At 39.2% G+C, this 25,428-nt stretch overlaps 1 protein-coding gene across 6 annotated transcripts in view; it reads left to right on the forward strand.

Moving 5' to 3' along the window:
* LOC109637336 (nck-associated protein 5-like) overlaps nt 1-24,952 on the forward strand; it is a 69,719-nt gene extending 44,767 nt beyond the window's left edge. For 2 of the 6 annotated variants that reach the window (XM_069533745.1, XM_069533746.1), the window contains 7 exons: nt 2,096-2,275; nt 2,409-5,299; nt 5,560-5,674; nt 6,677-6,752; nt 12,496-12,882; nt 15,337-15,432; nt 21,837-24,952. In XM_069533745.1, the coding sequence (XP_069389846.1) occupies nt 2,096-2,275; nt 2,409-5,299; nt 5,560-5,674; nt 6,677-6,752; nt 12,496-12,882; nt 15,337-15,432; nt 21,837-21,838 (3,747 nt within the window). In that variant the 3' untranslated portion in view covers nt 21,839-24,952. Of the gene's footprint in view, nt 1-2,095; nt 2,276-2,408; nt 5,300-5,559; nt 5,675-6,676; nt 6,753-6,942; nt 6,982-12,495; nt 12,883-15,336; nt 15,433-21,836 lie in introns of those variants that run through there. The other 4 variants (XM_069533747.1, XM_069533750.1, XM_069533748.1 and 1 more) reach the window with 4 other exon arrangements.
* Nucleotides 24,953-25,428: the final 476 nt, after the last annotated feature.

Below are 25,428 nucleotides of genomic sequence, written 5' to 3' on the forward strand. Positions count from 1 at the left end.
GCACCAATGCGAACAGCATCAGCACCATGCCAGTGAATTGTGCCAAAGGCTCCTTGTCACAGGCTTAGCTTCCTTCAGAGGGGCTTCCACATGGATCTAAAAACCATGAAATGAAAACAAATTCCATAACAACCATTTTCAGTAAATGTATACAATATCTCAATGTATAAAAATAACTTTTTTGATAGTTTTTATGATGACTTAACCCAAAATTATTACATTAATGTGTTTTAGTTGTCTATCCTTTATCCTGTGTAATAATAATGAAATGACATTGGATGAGTTTGCCATCTTTGTAAAAGCCACTATTCATTTCAATATTTTAAATATCACGTATTAAGTAGTGAGCATTAACACATGAATACAATACATACAATTATACTTATGGACAAGTACATTATGCAGACAATATGCAGAAATTAGGCACGTTGAAATAATCAGTTGTTGTCATTGTCTATCAATGTATAAAAAAAATCAAAATGCAGTAGAGAAAGAAATCTATCACATTAGAGGGCAAGAGCAGAGCAGATTTTATCATTTAGATTGGAAAGTGATGAGAGTTGGGGACATTTCATCTCAGCAGTTGATGAGTGTGTGCCCAGTGTATAAGCTTCATATAGCTGAAAGCAGCTCCACCCTGTGTGGTTGTAAGTTGTAACCCTACCAGATTCTACCGGCCGACTGCTTCCTACACATTTAAGAGCTGCACTTTTATGTTATTCAAGGGCATCAGAGCCTGAGATATTTTGGTCTGATATTATGGACTGTATTTAAAGCTATAACAGCAACATTTTAAAAACTATTGTATGAGTGGAAGCCAGACTAAAGATTTAAGAAAAGCAGTAATGTGCTCAGTTCTTGTGAGGTTTCCTAACAGTCCCTATGGCCTGGGAACACAAGACAAGAAAGCAGTCACCCTCCTGGAGATGAAGGCATGAGACCTCAAATTCTTGACCTGGATATTTGTTTAAGATGTAAAAATGCAGGTTTAGTTGCTGCTGTAGAAATGCTGAGATTTCAAACTTTATAGTTCTGGAATCATGCTGCACATTGGTTTTCATTCTTCTCTCAGTTTTCAGATATAATTATTTGCTAAATTATTTGAATGACTCTACTATACAGACTTTGTTGCTATTTAACTCATTTTCAGAGATGTTTTTTTTATCAGCAGTGCTGCCATTAAAAATTTGATTATTCAAATGTATTGACAAAATATAATAATAGAAACATAGAAATGAGAAACTTAAGTTTGGGTAACTCTGGTAAAGGCAAGATTATCAACAACTTCCCCTACATAAAAAATACACTTATAGAGGGTTCAGCATCTTGCTCAAGGGTTCTTTGGCATCCAGATGGGGAAGACTGTGATCAAACTGCCGACCGTCTGGTTGGAGGATGACCGCTCTACTCCTGAGCCACAGCCACCATTTTAGTTGGAAAACCAAATTAGTGTTTCTGTACAGAACAGTAGAACTGTGTTCATTTTCAGTTGGGTGCCAGTACTAGTGACTCCTTCACATACAGTCATTATTAAATATACAGTGTCACATTATTAGACTAATGCCCTACCTTTTTATTTAAATTACCATAGGTAGAGTGGAACCCAAGACGTCATCAGTAGTCATCGATGTAAATAGATGAGACAAAATAGAGGGGTAGGGCTAAGGGGTAGGGAGAAGGGGTGAAATGGGATTGAGACATTTTTTTTAAAAACATGAGCTGAGTGGACAGGAAAATGTTTTTCAATTTCGCAATTAGCCTTTGGATGTAAAGAGACAGCTATGGATCGTGCACATTGATTTTTTCAGATCTATGACAGAGACAAAGGGAGAGCCATGAGGCATTCTCTTAGGTTGTGTATAATTTTTTACACAGAGATAACCTGTAGAATATAATGCCAGGAATTATGTGGATGAATAAATATTCGGTTCACTGGTGCAAATGATATTCACAATTACAATATCCTTTAACAGTGATAAATTGCATCTTCTAAAGATGTCAGTGATCACTTTCATAATAGACATCAAGTTATTGCTGTCTATTTCTAGTGTTTCCTTAATCTCTGCTTTTTATTACAAGATTTATTATTTTACAGGATGTCCAGAAAAATGGAAAAGCAGGTATTCCTGCAGGAAGATGGCCTAGCCTGCTGAGCCTAACATGCCCACGCAGCAGTGGCAGCGGTAGTGGCAGTGAACTGTCATTATCCAGTGCTTGTAGTGAGTACTCCAGTGGCTCCCACACCTGGGCAGAAGGACGTGGCTTCTCGAAGCAGGTCAGTGTCATTAATCTATAATTAAGATTTCTTTAATTTCAAGTGTTTGGTAGTGTCTTTATGGCATTTTGGCTAAAATGTTTTCCACCTATTAATATGTTTTCAGTAATCCTTAATATCTCTTGTAATGCAGTGTGCAACAAGCCGGGACAAAAGGATGAGTACAGGTTCAGTATCAAGTAATCATTCAGCACCCTTGGAGCCGACAGAGCTTGGATGGAAGGAAGGCCACATTCTAAAAGGCCTAAAGCGTCTCCAAATGTCCAGCTCCAAAGAGGCATCTTCAAATGCATCTGTACCACACTGCAAAGACTGTATGACCTCCAATGAAGGCATATACTCACTTGGTGTAAAGTGTGGCCAACAAGGGTCTACAGCTAAACAAGTAGCTCCTTCAAGTAAATCTTTCCATGCTGAAGAAAGGATTGCTGTTCCTGACTCGGATGATGCAGATGATGATTCATCTAAATTGCAAAGTAGGGACTCCAGTGACCAACCAACACAGGAGCTTCTGTGCTTAGAGAAACTGGATGTCACAAGAGATGATGATGGCAATTTGCTCGAAGACTCAGCAAAACTTAATGGAAATTCTGGTGTTTTTCCCTCACCTGTGCCAGACAACTTCTCATTTTTGGGGGGGCCCACAATAAAACCTGGTTTAAGCCCAACAGATAGCCTAAGAGATGACAAGAATAAAGGTTCACTAGATAAACACAAAGCATCAGGCGTGAAATCCAGTGACAGAAACAATAACCAAGAAAAGTCTACTGACCGTAAATCCAGACTTGATCATGTCAAAAGACAACAGGGCAGACCTGCAATGAAGCAAATGGAAGGAGGAACAAGTGATGTGAGCTCATCTATACCACATACTGCAACCAGAGCTCTTAGCTGTGTGAATGACAGACAGCGCAGCTCCTCGATGGAGGTAGCTTATTGCAGAGACAAGGGAAGTCAAGTAGGCAGTGAGAGCTCGGATAACTCGATATCAGAATCTCCGCAAAGGAAACTGAAACTTCCACCATGGGATTCAGCGAGAAAGGCTTTTATTTTGAGGAGCAAGAGTGCAGATGGAGGACCAGAGCAAGCAAAGCACACACATTCACCTCTCCACCAAAAACTTATAAAGGGTCACAGGTCCAAAGCACAGCCAAATCCTGGTGGGCAAAGTGCTCCTAGTAAAAGAACAAATCTCAGTAAAACACATGGTTCAAGCAAAGGTGCACTATCTAAAGTTGAGAACAATGAGGATATTGTCCTATCAACAAGTTCCAAGTCTCTTGAAAGTGTACAGCAGTGCTCTCCTCTTGCTTCCCCTGTGAAATATTCAAAGACATTTAAGCCTCCAGGGATCAGTGAATGCTCTGAGAACCCAACTAAATTTTCTTTGCAAGCCACACGAACTCAATCAAGCAACAACTGTATGGAAGAGAACATATATGATAACTTACCCTGCTCCCCACGAAAACAACGACGCCAAGACCAGCACTGTGATGTTTCCCATTCAGAACATAGATCCACACCCCCTCCTTTACCCCCAGGTCGAACAACTTCTCTTCTCCTTAGACCCACTTGTGACTCCTTACCCGAAGCTCATAAATCTGTAGGTCAGTGCTCTACTACTGGGAAGACGACATCAAGCAACACCAAGCCAAAATCATATCAGCTTTGTTCTGCTTTACAGCCTCAACAATCCAGTACAACAAAAGACAATCAACAAACAGCACCACAAATTGGTGCTGAGGGTATCCCTGCTAAGCTCTACCATACCCATTCATCCAAGATAACATCTGTCCCAGTCGAAGAATCTCAAACTTCAGAGTCAAGACAGTTTTCAATGGATAGAGCTACCCCACGCCATGATGAAAACAGTACACCCTCAATCATGCCAAATCAGAGCATCTTACAAAGATCCCAACAGAGCATTAGTGAGCCAAAACTTTCAGAAGTCTTGCCTCAGGTATATTCTAATGTTTACTACCAGGGGATTTCCAATAATTCTCACAGTTCTACTTCAAGAGCTGTAAAAATGGCTGCGAATGCTAAATCTAATGAGGCAATCTCAGGACAGGAAACCAGTACCTTCCTCTTATTTGGAAGACAGAACAAAGATGATACAAACTCGATTACAAAAAGTGTCCAGACATTTCAGACTTTTATGTGTGATCCCCAGATGACACATGACTGCGGTGCCCATGACAGAGCCCGCAGAAAGATTGAGACTCGCTGTAACTCACTGGACTCTGAGCCCTGCGTTCAACCTGTTACATCAGACAGTGGTGTGATGTTAGACTGGGGTTTTGATGAAGAAGGTTGGCTCTTTAAACGGTCTGTGTCTGTGTCAACCAGACCTCTCCTTAAGCCAGTAATGGGCATGAATGGGGCCAAGGCCCGTAGCCAGAGTTTTGGTGCACGCTACATGGATAGGCCAAGCTTCAACAGATCCGGAAAGGTCCGGACACAGATCAAAACCCACTCAGGGAGCTCCTTAAACTCTCTTGGTGATGTCCTTCCAGGAAGTATGAGTTGCTCTAGCAGCTATCATTGTCCAATGAATCGATCCCTTTTGAATAATTTCTTGATTGAAGAGGGTTTGGCGGTTCCCTCATATTTGGGGTCCTCCAGTGAAAGACTGCAAAGCCTTAAACTCCAGCGAGAGCAGGCAAGGCGCATTCAGATTGAGCAACAGTTTTCGAGTGCTTTTGGTGAGCCAGTCTCTGAAGAACCAGAAAGACAAAGTACAATAACCACAATCGAAGAGAAAGTGATGCTCGGCATAGAGGAGAACTTGCACAAGTCTCAAGAACAGGAGAGAGGCATTGAAGTGAAACAAAAATCTGGTTCAACTCTGGCAAATTGGTTTGGTTTTCGTAAAAGTAAGCTTCCTGCACCAAGCGGCAAAAAGACGGATCCACCAAAAGTAAAAGAAGACAAGAGGGAGCAAAAGATTACATCACTTCTTGGAGGAAAGCAGGCAAAGTCTGACAAAAAGAGAGACAGAAGAAAAAGTGATGGGAAAGACTGGTAAGAAATTCAGTAGATCAGTGATGACTGTCATCTTTTGATTTTATTTAATCTCAGCACTTGCTCTAGTGCATTTCTTCATAGCCTAACCGAGTATGGTACCTCAAATGATTTAAATTGTCATTTAAATAAGCTGTCTTAGACAGGTTTCAAAAGATATAGGGTAATTTATCAGCTGAATCACAATGTGAATGGTTAGTCAATGTGTTACCAGAGAATCACAGTATGTAGTGGTTTGTTGACAAATTGTTTTCTTTCAGCTCCGTGGGGAGAAGAGAGTCTCACGATGCAGTGAGAGCATGCATATCAATGCCCTGCCCAGGAATGTCCCTGAATGAGATACAAGGACATGCAGACATCACCGGGGACCCAAAGGTAAATAAGTTTGTGGATCCTTATAAAATGGGCAATCATTTTTTTGTTATGCAGTGAGTTTTAGTTGACAATACAAAAATGTCCATGAAAGATAGGAACTTTTTATACAAGGTGATTGTTGATGTGACATCCTAAGAATTTCACCTAGACTCTTTTAAATCTGACAGAGAAATGCACATGTTGAATTGATGAATTTTGAAATGAATTACTGGGATTCCTGAATGGAATAACTATGATAAAATATCTGCTGTGAAAAAGGCCCATTAAGAGGCGTTCGGCCTGAAATCAGTCCTGCCCTAAACTAAAGCAATGGGCTATGTTGAGTGGAGGTGTGGCACCAGGTACAAGTGAGACATTGAATATAATAGAGACAGCCCAGTTTGACCAAGAGGTGTGCAACCCTAAAGGTTTCTCAGTGTTTCCATTACAAAGTGTTGTCCACCAGGAATGTGTGTTAGCATTTATGTTCACGAGTGGCCTCTGCAGTGGTGTCACTTTACTATGCAGCAAAAGTAGAGCCAGGTTTCAACTCCTAATTTGTTGCAGGACTACTTGAAGGGAGATTTCCTAAACTGTCCCTCAAACCCTCTTACACACAGTTTCATCATTTTTTCCTTCACTACTTACCCTTATTTGAAGAATTTTAAATTTGAATTGAGTTTATAATATTCACTGGAGTTAATTTATTCCTCAAAAAATATATTTCAACAAGTGATTCATTCAAGGCTTCATAAGTATGTGGAATGTTTTTGCAATTTGTCTATTCGATAAATAATTTCAGTTATAAACCTGTAAAATGTTTTACATGAACATTTCAATGGGGGACTGTTTGTAGAACCTTCTAAACTTCCAAAAGCCTAGCGACCACATGTCAGTCAAAAGACTGGATGAGAAAAAAATGAGGAGAGGAATTTTAGATTTTCTATGTCTATGGGATTATAAATAAAAGCAAACAGCAAACATGATTGTAACAGGGGTTTTTTCTTGTGCAAAAACAAAAAGATGCAGATTATGAGCCGGAGAGCTGACAGTGAAAATGGATCTACTGTGAAGAGCCCCAACCAGGATGCAGTAATAGGTAAGATTTTCCTTTTCTTTGTTGTGTTGGATCGTCCATAATTGCTTATAGTGACTGCAAATAGTGAGTAATGGATCCCTCTCAACATCTTGGTACCTGAAAAACTGAACTTACCTCATTTTGTTAAAAACATTATGAGCTGCCTTCTTTTGAGTATTTTACCCTCAAGGTTTTATCTGTGCTTCTACAGTTTGCAGACAGAAGTGAAGACCAAATATGAAAAAAATGTGTAAGTTATAAACATGACAAATATGTTGGGAAAACATACAAGATTCTGAATTTTGTCAGTGTTTGCTTTTCCATTTCTGCGTTTATTTAATTCATTTTACCACCACATTTAGAGTATATATTGTTTTGACTGTCAATTTGAATCAGGGCAAATAGGAACCATTTCATTGTGGTTGTATTCCACAACTTTAATGGAGATATTGTGTGTAGGTGTGACTGCTCATCTTCACAGATCCATGCTCTGAAAATATGCATGCACAGGCTCATCCAATCCGGATGAACCCATTCATCAATATTGGGGCCAAGCTCCCTCCCAACCACGCTTAGAAATGGACCCATAATATATTTTCTTTAACAGTTTATCTATAGACCACTTTACAGAAGGTCTTGGTATCTTAACCCTAGTTTCCCAATATAAGGTCAATTGGTAGTGGACCATCTGTATGTTACTACAAATTAAGTCATGATATGGCCCCATGAAAGGATTTCATTAATGAAATTGATCGAACCACACATACAAGGGTGTTTTTGGTTTCTGGTATCTCTACTTCTTCCCACTGCACACAATTAAGGCCAAAATATGCTTCATACAGGTGCTGCCATCTTGCATGGATGGTGTCATTTGGAGTCAGTTTGAATATGCTGTAGTTATTGTGGAGTGGAGCTACAGTATTGAGGTCTGGGCCAATACTGCTGACAGACCAGTTGTAAATAAGTATAAGCTGTCAGTCATAACGTCTCGCCCTGTTTTTATAGCATCAAAAAAACAAATCAAAACCAAGCTTAATTCAGCCTTGAGGCCAGGGTGAAACTTCACAGAAATTCTTCAGATACTTCACATGTACACTCACATGGGGTACACTGTGTACAGAGGACAATCACTGGTGTAGTGCATGAATTGCAACATGGTTCTGTGTCCCAAATCAAACACAGCCATTGTGCACTTGTGATGATCAACATGTGACCACAGTTGTAACCAGCAAAATACCTGCAAGCTGCTCTGCTCACGTGACTCAATAATGAACATTCACTTTCTTGCTCTGTCATACAACGTGGAAATTAACTCACTATCTGTATCAATATATTCCTTCCTCTACCACTATTTCCCAAATACATGAAAATACATTGGTGTTCCCACCCCTTCCACCATGTACCCAAGATAGTGACCATTGAGCATGAGAAGATCCCATTGTTTCTAGACCATTTTGAGAAGGTTACTTCCAATGCACTGCTTGTCAGTGTGAAGGCACTCATTCACACAAAAAGTTTGAGTATAGACAGACACAAATTAAGACACAGTTATGTAGACAATTAATAGTAACAACTGTCCACATTTCTCAGGTAGAGGACTGGAAATGTAACCGGTCAGAGTCACACTATTGGCAAAGTGCTGCAAATATCAAACACATTTGATATGGACGGACGCCTGCCCTCAGGGGTTAAGCACCTCATTACATTCCTGCAATGTACCAGCTAAGCACATTCATCCAAGCCACATCTGAGTGAATTAACTTTGCCTTCAGCTGTGGTCTGAATTATGCCATCCACACATAAAGTTGTTGGACCTCATCTTATGTTGACAAAGCAGTTTTAACCTAGATGTTTCGAAATAAAATGAGATAAACCAAAATAAGCACCGAAAATAAAATGAAACCGCAATATTGGCTGTACATGTTTAGTCATCAGGCCTCCGTCCTTGATGTCATGCATTAAAGGCTTACTGAAATTAAACTGCATGTTCCCAATTATTTTACACAATACAGTTCTCCTTTTCCATGTCCTTTGCTCTGCGTTCGAATACTTCTATAACCTAATCATCACCATCCTCCTAAAAGCAAGCCAATACAACAAAAACAGGGCCACCGACGGCAAACCCCATCCTGCATTGTCTTTCTTTCTCTTTTTTACAGATTTATAAAGAGAGAAAATGAAAACATGAAGACTTTTTGTGCATGAAAAACTGAAAAATCATGCAGTCGCATTGAGAAACTGAGGATTACAACGGAAGGTGTTTCTGAAACATACTTACACAAAGTCTGATATAAAGGCTGAGTTCTTTAGTGTATTGATATCTCCATTATATGCATCTTACACTAGTCAGTCCTTTATAAACACTGTATATTTTTGAGGCTTTTTTTTAGGTAAGGATTGTTTTCTAGCCACCAGTAGTATTGTCAACGATATATTAACAATTCCTCCTTCATTGAGGTTTCTCCAGTTTTACCAGCTCAAAGAATAATCAGCTTTCAAGTGAATGTCTCTTTCTCATAAGTATGGACACGTTTCATGTCACTCACTGCATGAACTACCAATTAGCGTAGATTTTCATGGAAATAAGGTTATTTGTTAATCAGCTGAAGCACTGGAATTCTAAAGGATAAACTCTTTGTTCTTAAAGTGATAGTTCACCCAAAAATTTAAATTCACTCATTATCTACTCACAACCATGCCGATGGAGGGTTGGGTGAAGTGTTTGAAGTCTTTTGGAGCGTCAGGTGTAAAAACCATTGCAGCCAATCCATTACAGATGAAGTAACTGGTGACCACTTCTTTAAACGGAAAGAAATCTACAGAAAAAAACCATGAAATGCCACTATACTGCTCCTGTGGTGTCACCAAAGTGTCCATAAGCCTCAGTTTTCAAATTCGACTTGAAATGGTGTCACTGACGGATTGGATTTGGCTGCAATGCAATGCTAAGCTAAAGATAATTTCTAATGTATCTTGACTGAAATTCAGTATGTTGTTACATTTTTGTCAATGGACAGGTCTGATACTTGTGATTTCAGAGAATAATGTGTTTAATGTATTTTCTCTCTTCACTGCACTGTTGAACGTTTTACCTGAAACATATTCCCACCAAGGAAGCAGGAGACAAGAGTACAACGTTTCTTCATTCACTTGTACCTTAAAGATGAGGATCTATTGTTGGTTTCTTGCCTGGGGGAGATTGTGGAAACATGATTTTTACTTGGTAGCTGTTGGAACTCTTTGCTGAAGTTATGATTAGTTTTCTCTGACAAGGTGTCTTCAAAGACACACTGATGTCGACAGTATTGAGACATGTTAAGACAGATTTCTTATATATTCAATGACTAAACCAACCTAATTCTACAACAAGTGTCACTGTCCTCTATTAAAGAATCACCCTATAGCTTGTCAATGCAAGCAGCTTATTATGACCCATTGTTACACTTTTTTTGTTGGCAATCTCCAGTAATAGAGTGTAAGAGATTGTCAGGTGACATATAGAGTGACTAAGTTTGCATCAGCAGTAGCTTGGGGTGGATGGATGGGTGGACAAAACTGATATTAGTTATTTTACACATCACTGCAACTTTTACATGTCAGCTATTTGTTTTAACCCAAACAAGGATTTCTAACCAAAGCGCTAACCAAGTACTGCTTGTGCCTAAACCTAACCAAAGTCTGTTCTGACTGATCCACAGTATTAATCACTATTTGTTTTTGTTACCATGTGGATGAAGATTGAGCACACCTCTTACTGGTGCTCTTCTATGGGTCGTGTTGTTGTCACCATAACAACATTGATCTCAATGGCAGGCATACCAGACCCTTGCCACTCCTGTCCATGTTAAATATTTGTTGAAACCAAACAAATCAACTCTCAGTGCCTGTGATTCAGACTTTCCAGGGAATATGTTGTCACAGTGGTTCTTGTTAGCTCTCAACTAAAGACCCAACTAATCAATAATGTCTCTTTTTCTATGGCTTCTCATACCAATGGTTTGTTTTGTTTGGATAAGAACTAAGTTGGCTGACTCATTTTTATCTCATGTGGTGTTTACTTGATAGGCATGTAAGTAGGTACTTAAAGCTACATTTTAGCTGTAATAGATGAATGCCTTAGGTGTTTGTAAAGTTACCATGCTGGAGCTATTAGCCTCCAGATAAACCTGAGATGGTGGTTGTTTTGTGGCCTACTGTTTACTTGTTTTTCGTATGCAAGATTCTAAAAAATGAATTCACAGATTATCATTACACTTGGTGGAAGGATGTGATATAGATCAGGAAGACATGCTTTAAATATTGGTGCAGATCCAGATCAGAGGGTGGGTCAAATCATTTTTTATGACTTGTCACATTTCGAGACAGGACGTTTTTTGACATTTTCACTGATTTCCCAGTGAATGTTTTACAGATCTTGATGATAAAAATGTATATTTTAGACTAGATCTATAAGTGTGTAGGATATGGTGCAGGTTGTTTGAATTTAAGGGGACTACTGGGCCTGGGTTGAGATAGGTGCTCTACTGACTGCCATTCAATAGCAGCAGACTGATGTATATGCACTGTATTTTCATGGAAACAAATCGTGTCAACTTTATTTTTGAAACTTCTATTCTTTCCCAATTCTTATTTTAATATTTTCCAGCACAGCCTAACTTAGAATGTGGAAAATCTGAAGAACTCAATTAACTTGAGCGCTCTTGCTAAAAAATGAAAAGAGGAAAGAAAAGAAAAAAGAGCTTGCAGAAACCCAGAACAGTGTCTGAAGTCTCATGTGTGCATGTCTTAATTAATAAAGGGGGAGCAGCAGCTGCCTTTGCTTCAGTGTGTGATTGCCCACAGGTTGCTGCTACAGGCTACATATTAAAACATAAGCCTGCATGACAAGAGTGGATTCAGACAATGATACCCACTCTGCTTATTTCAAATGTACAAAGCTTTAACCAAGGTTTACTAGAGTAACGACACAATTCTGCAGGCATAACTTTAGACTGAGTCATGCAAACCACACATCTTAAAGTAAAGAAGCAACACGTTGATGGGTCTATGTGAGTTAGTATTCATATGTTGCAAATGAAATACACACACTTGTGGTGTATTTAAAGTTCATTTCATAAGCCATGACGTGTATTTCATATTCACAGTATGATCAGTGCATGCTAGTTGTCACACTCCCATTAAACAACGTCTCTAATACAAAGCGGTGGTTCAAGTGGGCTTGATTTGCATTGGCTGAGTCATTCTGTGGCAGTGCGTGGTGTAATTAGCAAACACAATCATTACCCTGCTTCACACATATGTAATTACGTTGTACTGAACCACTATTTTCCAGCTTGGCTTCTAAGAGGAAGTCATCATCAAGTGAAAGAGTGAGTGAAAAGAAAACAACAGACTAACCATCTGTTGGTTGTCTTTATTTAAAGGATCAAAGTACAATGTAGAGCTCGAGTGCTTAGAGCTCAAACAAGCAGCGATCATAATGTGGAAGAACTAATAATTAGGCATGAGGGAAACATTCATGTTATACTACAGAGAAGGCCCATCATCAGGCATTGGTGAAGCTGCCCTAATTTTAAATGACGGCTCTTTCACTGACTCTTCAGTTATCATTTCAGAAACAGTCCAGAGGACATCAAATAATAAATAAAATGAATGAATTCTTTAGCACCACTTCAACCATGGTTCCCCTGTTGTTTCATTCCTGTCGTGCTCCTTTTCTTTCCCTCTACCCTGTGCCACTTCAACTGTTCTCCTTGTGCCGTAGGCTCCGGCTGCAAGATGCGAACGTTGGACAGTGGGATTGGAACCATCCCTCTTCCTGAATCCTGTTCCTTCTTCTCCTCCATCCTGCACCTTCTCCCCAAATCCTCATCAACCCCAGAACAGTCCCTCAGTCCTCCTAGTGCCCCCGGTTCCTCCAGCGAGGATGTTTCTCCCTCCCCATTACCCCGGTGGAGAATACCCTCCAGCTTTAAGGTCAGCAGCCATGCAGGGGTGACAAACTCCCTGTCTGACTCCTCCATGACCCATATCCAGTCAGTGCCTTTCCCCACTGTGGCCTTCCTCCAGCCCATCCAACCCCAGTCTGAACCTATTGTGACCTGTGCCAGTGTGTGTGATCCCCAGAGCAGGCTCCCCAGACCACCGCAAGGTAAAGTAAAGCCACAAGAGCACCAGTAAGAAGCATGACTATAGGACTGCAGCAGTAATGATGATGATGTTTTTTATTTTCAGTGCTATGGACTTATGCACTGAAACACTTTGTGTGCTCTTTTGCCAAATCTTACTTGTTTCACGTGTGACCCAAGTCAGATTTAATGGCACAAACGTGTTGCAAACTGCTAGTTTCAACTTAAAAAATGCCATCAGTATATCTCTGTGCAACACCCCTAAATTACTAACAAATACAACCAAGTTCCATTCACATAAATCCTATCCTGCTGTCAGAAATCAGCAAAGAATTTGCCAGTGTCAGTATTGCTGTAGGGGACTCAAAAAGAATTACAGAATGTTAGTGCAGCTGTCAGCACAGTTTCAGAGCTTTACTGTGACAGAGGGAGGGAGTAGAAGGAAAGATTTGAAGTAGAGTAAGATACATTAAAAAGCTATGCTAAATAAAAGTAGGCCATGACTTGAGAGGGAGATGAGAGGCTGTCTAAGAATGTGACTGTCATGGAGATTGATACCATTACACTGTACAGACCCTGATGTAGCAAACCTAGGGTGAAAAATCAAAACATAGAGGAGAGACAGCCTATGGAATTACATGATTTTAACATTGGTTGCATCGGTAATGGCATTTGGTAATGTATTTAAACCCCAAATTAATTTAGATTTTATAATATTTAACTCAAACTGCACATGACTTGTATTACAAGTCTTTAATCGTACCAGTGGTTCTTACATGAGGCATATTCTTTTGAGTTACATTTTACTTAGGAGTTAATCAAATATGCACTTTTATAGTCTGATGCTAATATGCCACACATGATACATCTGGATGTACTTTTTGTGGCCATCTTTGTATTGTCTGTATTTTGGTTGTGGAGGTACCTGCATCTTGTTGTGGACGGAGATCATTGACTGGAAAAACTAAGCCAAATCAGGAGCTGAAATATTTATAATATTAATTGTTTGATACAGTCAACTGTATTTTTTCATCTAAGGCATGAGTTGTTTGCTACTTTTAATTCAACTCTGAAGGTCTGAAAGACAAATTCTAAGGGCCACTCCACTGGAGATGGAGCAGATACATTTCTCATGTGAGGACATTTCCTGACGCTCCACTTGTGTCATGCTCTCTGCTTTACTTCCGGTGTATGAGTATAAGTGAAACAGAAGGAGCCCAACCCTATATATGATATACATATGATAGACTAGTGAAAGCCACAGTGATCATGGTGTGTCATTATAACAAGTGCCTGCACTGGTAGTTTCCATTCCTGAAGATACTGTAGACATGACCTGCTCAATATGGTGATAACAGATCCACCAATTTTCACTGATAAGAAGAACTGCATCACAACAGTGACAGAAGTGAAAAAGCTTTTTCACACTGACCCTTTAAAATCCTGTCCCCCTGAGTTGTTGTTGCTTATACAGCTACAAAATATCCTTTCTCGGGTGGCACGTGTGCATTTTAGAGTCGTAACAGCGGCAGTTACCAATTTGTGGTAATTTTTTAAAAGATAATGGATGCTTTATTTCAGACAGATGTAAACAAGGGCAGACTTATTTCCAGCATTCAATTTGTAAGTCCAAAGGTTTGGCTGGCATTTGAATGTTTCTAGCTAATTTGTGCATACATGACAACCTTAACATGTCTCTATGCACTGGATGCAACATACATGCTATCATGCTTATAGGTAAAGCTACATGTCCTCGACAAATTGCTAAATCACCAGATAATGATGGATATTATGGACATTTTCAAACAACATCGTTTATTTGCTGGAGTTTGAGGTTGTTTAGTCTTTGTGTGAGACTCTGATCTTTGATACATTATATGTTTCTGCTTAGCTCACATGCTGTAGCCTACTTGGACAAGTAAAGCAATAGAGTTAGGTTTGTGCTTTATTGCATACATGCAAACAGCTTCAACACATAGAGGGCTCAGGTGGAGGGATCTCGCTCATGGTCATGCATGTTTTGTAAAAAAGGGATTACTTTGTAAAGAGTGTGACAGACACTGAGAATCTTCTGAACAGACAGTTAAGATTGACTCATGCTTTTATGGTGAAATGCATATTTAAACATTTGTCTCTGAGGGAGAACTGGAGAAATGTGGCAGTTTGATTTGAGCATGTCTGGTAAAACTCCACCCTGTCTTTAGTTGCACACTTTTACAGTTCAGTGAAGTAGTTCTCAGAATTATAAATCATCTCTCAAGATATCAGCCTCTGCTTTTTCAATGTCACTCACATCTCCTGCCACTTTGAATTTTGAGTGACAATCTTGCTCGTTTTGAAGATGCCCGAGGTCGGTCTGTCAGCGTCACTCTGTTCTCCTTACTCCACATCGGAATCCTTTGGTTGTCACGGGGAAATAATTAACTTTGCGTGCTGAGAAAACCTCTGACGTGAATTTCATTGTGTGGTTTTTTCAGGTGGAATGGAACCAAAGAAGTTAACCTATATCAAATCGAACACACGAGCCACCCAGAGCCAACAGAAAGAGCAGACGAGACTTCAGCTTGCCAACTGTAAGACAAAGGAAGAGATGTAAAGAGTTACAGCTGAGAAACCTATTGAGCACAAAATCATGTCATCATCTGTGCCCACCAATCATCATCAACAACAGTGTGTTTTTCCACTGTTCATATTTTCATCACCTCACCTCATTGTTCAGTGTTAAACACATAATAGTTAAAATAATCATTTTGAAGGTTACTGTCTCTGAAAGTCAAAATGACCCTTTTTACCTAATAAATGGACATTTTCTGATTCCACTCCAAATTAATTCACAAAAGTCGGTACCAGTAAAATAAATTAGGGAGTTTGTGTTGAATTAATTTTGCTGTATATAGTAAAAGAGAATACTTTATTCAGATTCACAAGATAACTCAAAAAACTCCAAATCCTGGTAGTTTGTTTTTTTGCGCACTGAAGGATTATATTGACGTGTGATGAATTCTTTGTAGAAGTTCAATATTCACTGAATATCAAGATATTCAGCTCCAGTAGCCTTATCAGACAAGTTCAAACTTTACCTTTTACAGTTGAAACTCTCACAGCTACACTGTCATAAAAGTGAAGAAAACTGCAACAGTTTGTCTTTGGTCATATTCTATGAAATAGTGTGATTTGTGTCAGAACTGCACTTAAAATGAAAAACTTAACTGTAGACACTGATTTCAATCCCCACTGAGCAGAAAGCAAGTTTAATGGTGGTGACTAAACAGATGACTAACACAAGTAGCCCAAACATCATTTGCATCTTCCTACAGTACATTAACGCTGGCATTTACAGCTTGTGTGTATGTGTGTGCGTGTTTGTGTGCGTGTTTGTGTGCATGTCCACTTATACACATATTTCTGTGAGGACCATTTTGAGCCTAGAACTCACTGAGAGTGAGAACATTTTAGCCAGTCCAGGTTTTCTGGCCCACTTTTAAAATCAATTCAAATCAATTTTATTTGTATAGCCCCAAATCACAATATACATTATCTCAGGGCACTTTACATAGAAGGTCAAGACATTAAAATCTTATTTAATATAGAGAAACCAAACAGTTCCCACAATGAGCAGCACTTTGGCGACTGTGAAGAGGAAGAACTCCCTCATTAACAGGGAGAAACCTCTAGAACCAGACTCAATGTGGACGGTCATCCGCCTCGACCGGTTGGGGTGAGCAGAGAAAAGAGAGGAGAGAAGACAGAGAGAGATAGGGGGAGGGGGAGGAGGGGGAGAGAGAGAGAGAGACCAGGAACAGTTGTGCACCATCAGGTTTCAGCTCTGACTAGTTGTGATAGTGAAAACAATTAGCATGATATGAAAAGATGTAAAGATGTTATTATTGATAGCAGCAACAATTAATAATGATAATGACAAAAAAACATAAATAATAAGTTATCCTGCAGCTCTGGAGTCAGAGATATCTGCAAAGAGAGAGAGAGAGACTGTGGGAGTGGGAAGTTAGTAACATGCAGTCAAATAAATAAGATAAATGAGGAAGCAGAGAGAAGGAGAGAAGTGCTCAGTGGATGATGGGAGTTCCCTAAGCAGTCTACAACTATAGCAGCATAACTAAGGGAGGGTTCAGGACTCACCTGATCCAGAACTAACTATAGACTTTATCAAAGAGTTTTAAGTCTAACCTTAAATGCAGAGATGGTGTCTGCCTTCAGAAACCAGAGTTATTCCACACACAATCCTTGTCTTACTGACTCAGGAACCACAAAAGAGCCTGTGATTTGTGAATGAAGTGTTCTATTTGGATAATACAGTGTTATGAGCTCTGATATATGAAGGGGCTTGATTGTTAAGGGCTCTAAATGTGAGGAGCAGGATTTTGAATTCTATTCAGAATTTTACAGGGAGATAATGTAGAGAAGCTAAGACAGGAGTAATATGATCTCTCCTTCTAGTTCCTGTCAGCACTCATGGCTGCGGCATTTTGGACCAACTGGAGGATTTTCACAGACTAACATCTGTGACATCCTAAAAATAAAGAATTACAGTAATCTACTCTAGCGGTAACAAATGTGTGGACTAGTTTCTCAGCATCCTTCTGAGACAGGATGTTTCTAATTTTTATAATATTGCGCAGGTGGAAGAAAGCTGTCCTAGAGATTTTTTTTTATATGTTGGTCAAATGACATGTCCTTGTCGAACAAGGTTGCTCACAGTTGAGCTTGTGGCCAAGCTAATGCCATCCAAGGTGACTATCTGGTGGGACAATGTTTCTCTGAGATGTTTAGGGCCAATTGCAATGACGAAATTAAGTAGCAAAAAGTTCTGGGTCATCCAGGCCTTAATGTCTTTCAGACATTCTTGAAGTTTAAAGGTCCGGTGTGTAAGATTTAGGTGAAAGGGATCTATTGTATATAAAATCCTAGCAATGTTCTCTTTAGTTCATTTCATCTAAATTGTACAAATTGTTGTTTCTTTACCCTACAATTGCTCCTTTATATTTAAATACTTTATACTTACATCGGTAGGGGTCCTCTCTATGGAGAGAGAGTTTTTTACAGTTGTCCAGAGATTGGACAAACTAAAGACCTTTTGAGTTTTCATAAACATTGATGGCTTCCTTATTTTTTTATGTTTGGAAGGGGAGAGTAAGGTGAGGGGTATTCAGCTGAAACATGCAAATTCACCACTAAATTCTACACACTGAACCTTTAACTAAGTGATTATACGTATTATTTCATCAGGCTTCATATATATGTACAGCTGGTCTTAGTGTACATGGTGCTTTCTAATGATGTTGCTTAAAGGGAGCATATATGAGGTGAAGAGTATCGGTCCAAGGACAGAACCTTGTGGAACTCCATGACTAACGTGCATGTGCATGGAGGAGTCATTGTTAACATGAACAAATTGAAATTTAAAGCAGTCTAGTGCCGTTCCTTTAATCCCTACATGTTGTTCTAGTCTCTGTGACAGAATCTTATCTTATCCAACAGGATAAGTTTAGAGACAAGTCCATCATCTGAAAGGTCATTAGTAACTTTTAATAGTGCTGTCTCTGTGCTGTGATGGATTCTAAATCCTGACTGAAATTTTTCCAGCAAACCGTTGCTATCGAAGTAATCACACATCTGCTTAGCAACAGCTTTTTCTAGGATTTTGGAAATGAAGGGCAGGTTTGATATGGGTTTATAATTAGCTAAAACCTCTGGATCAAGAGTGGGCTTTTTAAGCAGAGGTTTAATTACCCCCTGTGGTAATAAAGCCTGTGGTATGTAGCCAGTTAACGAAGACATATTAATCTGGTTTAATACGGAACTGTCAATTTGAAGAAAAACCTATAGCTGGGACAGGGTCTAGTATACAAGTTGATGGTTTGGAGGACGAGACTAGTGAAGTGAATGATCTGCAGGTGGTTCTATTATTTCTATACTGAACAATGTTTTTGTGCTATTCATGGGGAGAAGGTGGTGAATTATTCTCCTGATGGTTAGAATTATATTTGTAAAGAAGTTCATGAAATCATTGCTTCTCTGGGTTAGAGGAATAGATGGGTCAGTAGAGCTGTGACTCTCTGTCAGCCTGGATACAGTGCTGAAAAGACCTAGGGGTGGTTTTTATTTTATTTGATTAATAATGAATAATAGGAGGTTCTGTCATTTCTGGGTGATTTCTTGTAATTTATCAGGCTCTTTCCAGGTTAGGTGAGAATCATCTTGGCTGGTGGAACGCCACTTCCTCTCCGTGTTTTTGAGAATTATACCATGGAGCTAATCTCCTCTGATTTGCTTTATTCTATTCCAGTGGGGCGACAGCGTCAAAGCAAAGGTTGTTTTTAATGAGGCTGTTGTACTATTAACAAAGTTATCAACTAGTGTGGGAGAGAGGTTTTGTCACAGGGCTGTAAAGTTAATGTAAGAGGAATTATTTCCTGACTATATTATCTGATAAACACAGACTATAATATAATGTCTGTCCAGAATCAGTGTAATCAATAATTGTAAATTCAAATGTAATTAAAAAATAGTCAGACAGAAGAGGGTTTTGTGGAATAATTATTAAATTGTTAATGGCTATGCCATATGTCAGAACAAGAGTGTGGTTCATTCACATGTTGAGTAAAACTAATAAGTCTATTAAATAATTAAATGCTGAACTAAGGCTGTCATTGGCAACAACAATCTACATGAATATTTAAATCACTTACTATATTGACTTTATCTGTCCTAACTTCTGCTAGATAAAGTTCTACTAGCTCAGATAGAAATTCAGAGAATTCAGATCAACATTCAGAGTAAGTGGCAGGTGGACAAAATATAACAACTAGATGAACTGGTTGTTGTGATTTCAGGCTTGGATGGATGAGGCTGATTATAAGATTTTCAATCAAGTTATAACTACCTTTCGGTCGAGGGTTGATAGATAAATTGGATTTTGAGATTGCTGCAACCCCTCCACCTCTGTCTGTGCTTTCAGGAATATGAGTATCCAAATGGGTGGGGGGGCTATACTTGATTTAAACTCACATATTCACCATTTTGCAGCCAGGTTTTAGTTTGACACAGTAAATAGATCTGATAGTCAGTAATCAGAACATTAATGAGTAGGGATTTCGGATTGAGTGACCTGATATTAAATAAACCACATTTTCTCATTCTATTTTTTGTAACCAATATAGTGGTTGTATTAACTTTTATTTGGTTTGAATGTATTACTCCTCACCTGATTACTTTTGATTAAATTAATTTAGGTGGCCGGGGTAGACACAGTTTCTATAGGATGGGGGTGGGTTTGCTCTGCTCTAATAGAACTCTGCATGCAACTCTGCCTCCTGGTCTCAAGAAGCGTTATGGTTTTGACTGTCTGATAAACATTGCCATATTTCTAGATATTTTATTTTTTAAAGTGAGCCGCTGTGGCTGAGGGGTAGGGTGGACGATCTCATTGAAAAAAGTACTGCCCATAGATGCACTGTATGAATGTGTGTGAATGGCAAAAAATGTTCTGTGAAGAGCTTTGAGAAGTCATCAATACTAGAAAAGAGTAAATACAGACCATCTTCAAAGGGCTGTTTGAGGGTTCCGATGATTTAGGGTTAGAGTTAGGTTACGGTTTAGGGTTTGTTATTTAGTTTTTTATGGTTAGGGGAATGCAGTATGTCAATGAGTGTCCTCACTAAGCCAGAAGTGTAACGTTGCGTGTGTGTGTGGGTGAGCATTTAGATTGTAAGATATGAATGTGGGTTAAAAAACTAGCTCTACGTTTGAAGTTAAACAAGAGCCACCAGTACACACACACACACACACACACACACACACACACACATACAAGTGTATACAAGTTTAAATACAAATGTTTAATAATCTGCACAACCTTATCAAACATTACCAGTATTCATGAGCATGTGAATGGAATGAATGAGTCCTGGTATCGTTTTATACGACACAGCTCACTTATGTGGGGAAGTGATGTCACTTTACATTAACATGCAGGGAAGGATGTGCTGATCTCAGGCACGAAAACTGGTGGACTCAAATGCACGACTCAGACAAGACGTAGATATAACAAAAAGAGGTTTATTCCCAGTCAAAAAAAAGGTGCATAACAAAAAGCGCTCACGAAGAGGATAGCAAAGTAACAAAACAATACTCAACAAAACTAAGATAAACAAGAATACTAAACATGAACGAAGCTAAATCCTGGCTTGACGAAATGTCATCCATGAAGCGTGGGGACAGAACAAGACGAACTGGCACAGGACAGAGGGAGACGAGGACTATTTATACAAGAGGAAGTAGGAAACAGGTGAAACCAATCAGGGGCAGGGAAGATGATCACGAAGGGCGGGAAATCACACAAAGAGAGGAAGTCAGGGTCTGAAATGAGAGGGAAAGGTGAGTACCAAAATAAAACAGGAAGTGCACGACGAGACTAGACATGAGTGAAGTTTAACTTAACGCCTAGTGCTCTCAAACACACAAGACTAGACATGAACTAACACAAACATGGTATACTAAAAAACAGACATGAATAAACTTAACATAACTGGCGAGACATAACAAAGGAGGTCTCACCATGTCTGCCCAGTGCAATCAAATCACAGTCTGTCTCTTTCCATTTGCATCTAAACCCAATTGCTACCATGAGTTGAACTGATACATGTTGGATTTACTTTCAAAGACACTTCAAAACTGCATTTAAGTAGGGAGAGTTGTTTTCTTTTCTGTGAAGCTCCTCGCGTGTCTCTGCAGGTTCTTGGCGCCCATTTTGAGGAATTGTGCTACAATATGTGATGTAACCTTATCTGCTCTATTGAGCATCTCTGTCCCAGACAATTCTGTATGAATAGTGTCTTGACTGCCAGTTGTTGCATTGTATAGTATAGTATAAGAGAGTATATTACATTTTTTTTAATCCTTTGCATAGTAGAGTGTGACAGCATTTCACTCTGCTCTACACCTTCTTCTATTTCAGAGTTCCTGAGGCTGAAGGAGTCAAACTAGAAACGGGGAGTCGAATTACCACTTGGATTTATCACTTTAACTCACATGGAGGATCCTTAATCCCACAGTTTGGACACTGTGTCTGTGTATGAGGATGGGACACTCACAACTTGGCACTGCAGGCTTCCACATGTGCTTGGTGTTGAGTTGAGATTCTCAGCTGCTTTCGAGGTGTAATAATATAAGCTCTGGCAGCCGTTTTGGAGATCTGCAGCTCATTGGCATCAGCCATGAGCGGCTGATTCAGCTTCTTAACGTTCAACTCTACTGTATCATTAGAGTTACATTGACATGGTTCATTTTATTTTCCTCTGACAACAAGTGATAAATGCATGATACAATCACATTTTAACTCCAATGGCCGGTTAGCTTCTATATCTCTATCACAGCTACCTGTATTCATTACCAACTTATAAATACATCTGAGTTGCACATAAGCTGATGTTAGGGGCTGTGCATGTTAACTGACCTCAACCTACAACAAGTGAAGCTTTACATGTGCAAGTCTGATCAGAAAATCAACTTTGTGCAATCCTGACTTACTAAATGCATCTACTGCAGCACACAACTGTCTTTGGTAAAAAAATATATTCTCATATTAAAATATGTTCTCATATTGTGTGACAGTGTGCAACTGGCAGAGCAATGCTGTTGCAACCCTGTCACCTACAAATTACACATATATCTTCCTTTGTCTGGCAATTGTTTCGGAGAATGCATCATAGTGCTTGAATTGTGTATTGTATTTACCAAATATGTTTCCCGACAGTGCAGTCCAATGAAGACTTTTTCAACAGGAAACTTAGTTAACGAGTTACAGACAACATGGATTTGAAGCTTTGTCATTGGAAACTGTAGGTGGGACTGTCATTAATAGACTGTCCACTCTTCTGTATTAAACACACACACACACACACACACACACACACACACACACACACACACACAAACATCCCTGAAGCTGGGTTAAAGCAAACTCCATTATTAGGTGGTCAAAGCTGCATCTATTGACTTTGGCCTCAGGAGGCCAGTAACTCTACAAAAAGACAGACATGTTGCCCTGACATACTATGGCCTTCTAAAGCTGTGTCAGCAAACAATTCCCGACCTTCATATCCAGCAGACACAGAGGAACAGTAGCCAGTCATTGATATGTGTGTCCGATGATTAATGATTACACAGTGCAACTTTCTCTCTGTTTGGGTCTCCAGATGTTAAGGAACAGTGTCCGCTCTTGCTTGATGGACGACTGCATCAAGCAGTTTTTGTTAATGTACTGCTTGTACAACTAGTCAGGAGACGCTAAAGCACTATTTAGAGGTGGTTGTTACATCTCAGTGTCATTTCACTACTTTTGATTATTAAAAACATTTGCTTAATGCAGATTGAAATAATACAAGTACAGTTTGCTACCAGACCTCTCTTATGGCGCCAGATGTGGTCAGAGATAGTGACTGCATTAAACCCCTGCAGGTTATGTAGCTCATTCATTTTCAGTTTTCAGCCACATGTGAAGATCTACACTGGAAGAATTGTCACTGATATGTTTTGGAGCAAAGCAGCAGATGGAACCTTTGATTTCAAGATGACAAACTGTGCTTTCCTGAAAAAAGTCCGGAACTATCTTATGTACAGCACTTACTACTGATTTCCTTTCATGAGTTCTACACCTGGCTGCATATTGTGACTCCTTTAAGTGTGCACTACTTTGTTGGAAGCTTTTTTTGTTACATTGTTAATAACTTGCATGCAACCACCCTCTGGATTATTCAAACCGTCCAATGCATCATATGAATCTGATATCCATCATCATGTCCATCAGAGTTTCTTTACAAGAGGTGGAATATACTGATGTGTTAAATGTGATGTGCACTGTTAAATATTTATCTATTGTGATACTGGCTTTCACACCTGCACCTTCAGATTTTTAAAATCTCCTCTTAAATGAAACTCTTCATGTGTGAACTGCATTCAGCTTTTATTCTCACATTTTTCCACAGTTATGACATCAAGACCGAGCGGTTAGTTTTGCATGGAACCTTAGCTTTAAAGCACCTAGTAGGCACATAGTGGACATTGTTGTGCTCGCTCAGGGAAAAAACTAACAATTAGTGTCTATGATAGATGCTGTGGATTAACACATACAACAATTTCACTGCAACCATCAGATTTCACTGTAATGGTTTAAGATGTTTACCTGTCCTCTTGTCTGTTTGTGTCTGAACATTGACATGTAACATATCGCACCACGGTCAGTTTCTCTCTCTTATGTATGCTGTGCCCTCTATAGTAATGTTTTCGGTGTCATGAATGCATCTCAACATATTTGACAGTCATAGCTACTTTACGATGTTTCCCTCTCACACCTTTGTCAGCTCCCAACCTTTCATGTGTAGATATTTGCAAAAATGCATATTGCCAAACACTGCTCTGAGCTAATCACATATACAGAAAATGAATGCAACTTAAATCTACATATCAGACTTATCATGGTGACTATAGCCATATTCTTCAACACACCAGAGACAGTTTACATGTGATGTAGAACTATAAAGCACTGTAACGTTGCACAATGCCATTAGTCATGTCATCTCACTGTATTTACCTCTTCTTTCAACCGCTTCATGTATGTGAGGTAATATTTGTGAAAAAGCAGTAGTGTTGATGCCAATAGAAGCACACAGGCCTATTAAATGAAATATGTAGCGTGCACAGGTGAAACAAGGTTTAATGGATCAGGGAACAGATTGGCTGCACTGATACGGGTAGATGGAGCATGATGTCTGTGTTTTTAAAGTGGCTCATATAATGAAGAGCATTACTCTCAAAAGAGTATTGTATTTTTCTACATTTACTCTAATGCCCTGTATTTGTACTCAGCACTACAGAGTGTGATTTAACCATTTAGTGCACATAATGTTACTCACTATAACAGTAATTATCCCTCTAAATGTTTTTGCAGTACCCTATATGATGTTCCTGTGTGACGGTCACTTTAGCAGTATGAGTTGAGAATTGTATATTACTGATATTCCTTGTTTTATGTCAAAACAGAAAGAAAAATAAACTATTTCAATACTTACAATACATCTAGTGTTTCCTTGTGTTTTGTTGTATTTCACTGAAGTGATTTGGCCAAAAAACCAAACACCCACAGTAATTGTATGCTAACGGGACATGTGTCCTCTCAGTTTGAACATTCACGCCAGGCTGGTAGCCAACCTCTTTGCCAGCATGAAAGATGGAAGCTCTACAGAGGCATCTCTACATGAACAGTGAGTCCAGCTACCTGACTGTGACGAGTGCTTTAATGAAATAAACTACACAATTTGCAGGATACTAACCAATGTGTCACAGGCACTGCCCAGGGCCTCTCAAACTCATGAGAGGGAAACTAACATCAAAATAAGATAAATCATATTGAAAACCATGTAATTCTAAAATCATTTTGACTCATTTGTTTTATTATTGATTATGTGCCTTAGAGAATGGGAATTGTGAGGCACATTTAACACATGAAAGGTCATCTTTGAATGTGCTCACGTCTTGTCACGTACAAATGC

The sequence above is a fragment of the Paralichthys olivaceus genome, chromosome 10 (genome assembly GCF_024713975.1).
Source record: "Paralichthys olivaceus isolate ysfri-2021 chromosome 10, ASM2471397v2, whole genome shotgun sequence".
NCBI classification, from domain to species: Eukaryota; Metazoa; Chordata; class Actinopteri; order Pleuronectiformes; family Paralichthyidae; genus Paralichthys; species Paralichthys olivaceus.